Source organism: Zea mays, chromosome 7 (genome assembly GCF_902167145.1).
Source record: "Zea mays cultivar B73 chromosome 7, Zm-B73-REFERENCE-NAM-5.0, whole genome shotgun sequence".
Lineage (NCBI taxonomy): Eukaryota > Viridiplantae > Streptophyta > Magnoliopsida > Poales > Poaceae > Zea > Zea mays.
In genome coordinates, this window is record NC_050102.1 from 153029624 (window position 1) to 153034490 (window position 4867).

General features: G+C 41.1%; 1 protein-coding gene across 1 annotated transcript; it reads left to right on the forward strand.

Annotated features, from left to right (window-relative positions):
- The first annotated feature begins 250 nt into the window (after window positions 1-250).
- Window positions 251-4334, forward strand: LOC103633132 (transcription initiation factor TFIID subunit 15). The gene is made up of 8 exons (XM_008654812.4): window positions 251-460; window positions 1615-1731; window positions 1849-2186; window positions 2302-2505; window positions 2764-2847; window positions 3435-3516; window positions 3597-3723; window positions 3915-4334. The coding sequence occupies exons 2-8, from the start codon at window positions 1615-1617 to the stop codon at window positions 4133-4135; spliced, it is 1173 nt and encodes a 390-aa protein (XP_008653034.1). The 5' UTR covers window positions 251-460; the 3' UTR covers window positions 4136-4334.
- Window positions 4335-4867: the final 533 nt, after the last annotated feature.

Below are 4867 nucleotides of genomic sequence, written 5' to 3' on the forward strand. Positions count from 1 at the left end.
TCGAAAAACTAGGGCGTCTGCGTAGCACATTTTAGTAACCATAAAAAAGCCAAAACAAACAGGATTATTAATGTTCTCCGACGTGAACCCGGGAGAGCTTAGCTAGCGAGAACTCGGTCGCCCGCGCTGCCCAATTCTCATAATGACATTATATTCAACCATTTTTTTCTTTATTAAAGGACTAAATGACATTATAATGGACGTGGAGTGTTTGATATTGGTATGGAGATGAAACCTATAAAAATGATGGTAAAGTGGGGAAACCTAATTCTCGTAGTGGCAAAATTCCAAATTTGTTGTTGTACACACGGCACACCCTAACCAAAACATCCTGCCGTTTCCCGTTCACCCAGCGTGCGCTCCATCTTGGCGAGGCCGCGAGGGCGACCGCTACAGCAGCAGCCGCCGCCGCCGCCAGATCCCCAGGCCTTCGTTGAACCCTTCGCCGTAACGAGATCAGGTATGCCCACCCTCTCTCTTCCGTTCCTGCTTTGCGAAACCGAACACCCAAACCCTAATATGAGCTATTTGCCTTGTTGTATTCGGATCTGATCGAATTGCAGTATGAACTTTTTGCATGTATTATGCATATGGCATACTATCTTCGACTGTTTTAAAAAAGAATCAGGTATACATATGTAAACTGTAACCCATATTCTTGCTGGGTCCGCCCTATCGGGGAGGATGGTAGGTCGTCATTCCCGCTAGTACCTGTGGCAGATTTGATCTCTCTGTCGCGGTACCTGCGTCTGCGAGGCTGTTTTGACGTTCTAGCTGTTCGTGAGATCATCGTGTCCTTCGGTTCCTGTCATTCTGCTCTTGATTACATGTATCGTCTGCTGAATTTGTGCTCTTGTGTGATCCAAAAATCTGATAACCATAGTATTTGGTGCGTCGTATCTGTTGCATGGTTTTCTCCTGCCACTTTTATCCACTGTCTGGGCATAGTTTGTCACCTGCTGGTGTAAATTTACGTGTACCTTCGGTTGAGAGCTCTTATGCAAATGGTTCGATGGTAAAAGAATCATTTTCACACAGCATTTTCAATTAGCTTACATATTTCTTGGAGGGTAACACCTGGTGTTCCTTTCTTATATGGTAACGATAAATTGATAATTATAGGACATACATCTGTTCACTTTTTTTGTTTGGTTTGTTTGTCTTTTCTTCCCTTATTATCTCTAGAATTTACATTCCTACTAACTGAACTTCAGTGTTTCATGCCACAAGTCTTACAAAATTGCAGATCTTCTAGAATCGAGTCAACTGAAATGCCCTAGTATTTTAAGTATGGACTGTTGCAAACAAATTAATTCGGTTTATAAATTAACTGGAGGCTGTTCAGTGCTTATACTCTCAACTTCAACATACTTTAGGTTTACTCCTTGCCTTTTGTTATGAACCCACAATACCCTATTCATTATTCAATTCATTCTTTTATTCTCACTGCTTACTGTTTGTCTTATTCTGTATCCCATTTTAAGTATTATTTGCACTTTTATGCCTGTGATGATATTGTCTACTTCATACCTCTTTAGTATTTTTTGAAGCAAGACAATTAGACAAAACGAATCAATGGTACTACTTTTCCATAATTTGGTGGTTTTGTTACAGATGGCTGGGTATATGTCAAGAGGGCCCCAAAATGGTTCTGTGTATGTCTGCAATCTACCTCCTGGAACTGATGAAAATATGTTGGCTGAATATTTTGGCACCATAGGCTTGCTAAAGGTATGGGTCTTACCAGGTAACATTTTTGGCCACTACCAAAAATTTTAAGATTGTTCATACATTTTAAATTCCATTTAAAGAACACTTAGCCTCGTCTCTGTTGTAAAATTGCAACAGAAGGACAAAAGGACTGGGCGTCCAAAAATTTGGATATACAGGGACAAAGTTACTAATGAACCAAAGGGTGATGCAACAGTCACCTATGAGGATCCACATGCTGCTTCAGCTGCTGTGGAATGGTTCGATAACAAGGATTTCCATGGGAGCACTATTCAGGTTCACATAGCTGAGTCAAAAAGCAAAGATGCATTCGATAACCCCACAAGTTTGAACATCATTGGTGGTGTTGGTGAACAAGATGAACTGGATAATGGAGCAGGCAGAGGCAGAGGGCGTGGTGATGGTCCAGGCAAGGCTTGGCAGCAAGATGGGGATTGGATGTGTCCAAATACAAGGTCTGTTATGATTGGTGAGCGACTTCTCTATCACTTCAGTTCACTAGTTGACTAGTATTGTATTCACATTGTTATTCTTTTTTTTTTGATTATCTGAGATTATTTATTCTCCCAGTTGTGGCAATGTAAATTTTGCCTTCCGTGGTGTTTGTAATCGCTGTGGAGCTGCACGCCCTGCTGGTGCTGGTGGAACTGCTGCTGGTGGTGGCGGTAGGGGTAGAGGCCGTGGTAGCTCTGATGCAAGAGGAAGCAGCCATGCTGGTGCTGCTGTTGGTGGTCCACCTGGATTGTTTGGCCCGAATGATTGGCCATGTCCAATGTAAGAGGCTAAGATTTAAATTTTTTCTGTTTCGTAGATTTGAATACATCCATTAATTTCGATCTTCATTTTTTCACATTTATTTGTATATGCATCTGCCCCATGAAATCAATAAGACAATGCTTTTGACATTATTCTGGGATTTTTCGTATCTCAAATTTAACTGCCACCCTCTATGTCTTAAGCAATTTTTATGCTTCATTAGTATAAACTTGCTGTCTTATATGATGATATGAACCCAACTTCATTTGTGTCCAGGTGTGGCAACATCAACTGGGCTAAGCGGACCAAATGTAATATATGTAACACCTCCAAGCCTGGTACCAATGAAGGTGGTGTGAGGTAAGTACAAGGGCACTATTTGCATGTGGTTGGCCATATTATTTTAGATGACAATATAAATTGTACTCTATCAGGTATCCCAAACATCTTGTAAATTATATTATCAAATCAGGAATATTAAACATACTGTAAATTATAGTAACAATTCATGTAACTAAGAATGTGAGCCCTCATTTGTTATATGTGGTAATGGATTAATAGGGTTCATCGATAGATAAACATCATGCTTTTCACCTGATGCACTCACAGCTAGGATGAATTTTGCCGCACAGCAACAGTACTCCTTAAAAAACTGCAGATCAATTGCAGTGATATTGTGCCCTTAATGTGACCAGTTTTTGACCTTTGGGCTCAGAAATTGACTCAAAGGAGGTGCAATGCCACTTTGCCCATTGACAATTGTTGTGAGTTGTTAGTTGTGAACCATGCAGTGCATGTTATGTGAAACGTGATGTAAAAAAATGTGCACACTGGGCGTTTTGTATGTTATGCCCATTAAGTGAGCAACCATGCATATGCATTTAACTATTTCTAACCAAAAAATGTTTATTCAAATATCAAGGTTTGCCTTGCCTTTTTTATTTTAGGGGTGGCCGTGGTGGTGGGTACAAAGAGCTTGATGAAGAAGAACTAGAGGAAGTTAAAAAACGTCGGAAAGAGGCTGAGGAGGTAGGATGCTTGCTGAAATTATTATTTTTTGTATATGTAGTGGCCATCTGTTTCCATGTCTAAACTTGACTCGTCTCAAGGATGATGGAGAGATCTATGACGAATTTGGCAACCTGAAAAAGAAATTTCGCTCTAAAGCTCTGCATACTGAAGGTGCACAGGCACTTCCTGGGTCTGGACGTGCTGGATGGGAAGTTGAGCATCGTGGTATTATTCTGAAACACTGGATTTAAACTCTACATTTTAGACTGTTTTGGGACTATTTATTGTCAAGTTTCTGGTTTTTTGGTGATGGTCATTTGGGACTCTACATTTGAACATCTGTTGCATTTGGGGAAGGTGTTATGAATTTACTTTGACAGTGCTGAACATGACCTGGTGTTAATTCGCTGCTGTAGGTCCTAGTGAAAGGGAAGGCAGGGAGAGGAGCAGGGATCGTGTTAGGGATGACTACTATGAAAAGGAAACCAGGGGCAGAGATAGAGGTGATCTTGGAAGGGACCAGCGCCGGAGCAGGAGTCGAAGCAGAGACCGTGAAAGGGAAAGGAGGGAGAGGAGAAGAGAACATGATTATGAGAGAAGGGAGCGTGACCGGGATCGGGACCGCCGCCATAGGTGAAGATAGAAATAACAAGGCTTTCTGTTCGTACACTGCATTTGCCAATTTTTGTAGCCATGCGACCCGTGGTCTTGTGTTAGTAACTGGGGGCGTGCGTTGTTGCTCTGAATCTGATTTTTGCTTTGAATGATTCGCTGCACTGGCATTTTATTCAGATATTCTGTTTCTTCTGTGATTACTTTTATGTTTGTGGAACACATATGACACTCACGGATCCACTGTCATGCCCATCTTGAGCTAGAAGAGTCATTGATCTCTGGGCAACAAACTCATCTGCGGTGTTGTGGATTTGGGTGGCTTGTATTAAAAGTTCACTTTCTAAGACTGTGTCTAGTAGTGTATCCATTTATCCATATGGTTATCTAAAATACTGTTTTGCATTGTTCTGCATCGTAGAGTACATTATTCGTAGGGTAGAGTTCGGAAATGGGGATGATGATGGGTAAGTTGCTGAAGGTAGTCTAAGAGTTAGGTGTTAGGTCTTAAGTTGCATCCTCAATAATCATTTGTTGTGTTGTTGTTGAGATGAATTCGAGTGTCGAGTGATTGAACACGGTAGCACACGAGATCGAGAATTGAAAGTAAATTGCACAAGAGAGAGATTTAGATAGGTTCATGTTCTCAATACGAGATAGTACCTTACGTACTATATGTTGGCAGTTATACTAGGTAAGGAGGATACATATCATCTTAATGTAGTCTATGTTTGTTGTCAGCTTTGAGCTGGTGGAC

What these genes read in the sequence shown, in the direction of transcription:
- LOC103633132 (XM_008654812.4), top strand. Translation starts at nt 1,615, where the DNA reads ATGGCTGGGTATATGTCAAGAGGGCCCCAAAATGGTTCTGTGTATGTC. An exon ending in GTCGGAAAGAGGCTGAGGAG is followed by an intron (nt 3,517 to 3,596) that starts GTAGGATGCTTG and finishes ACTCGTCTCAAG; the next exon opens with GATGATGGAGAGATCTATGA. An exon ending in ATGGGAAGTTGAGCATCGTG is followed by an intron (nt 3,724 to 3,914) that starts GTATTATTCTGA and finishes TCGCTGCTGTAG; the next exon opens with GTCCTAGTGAAAGGGAAGGC.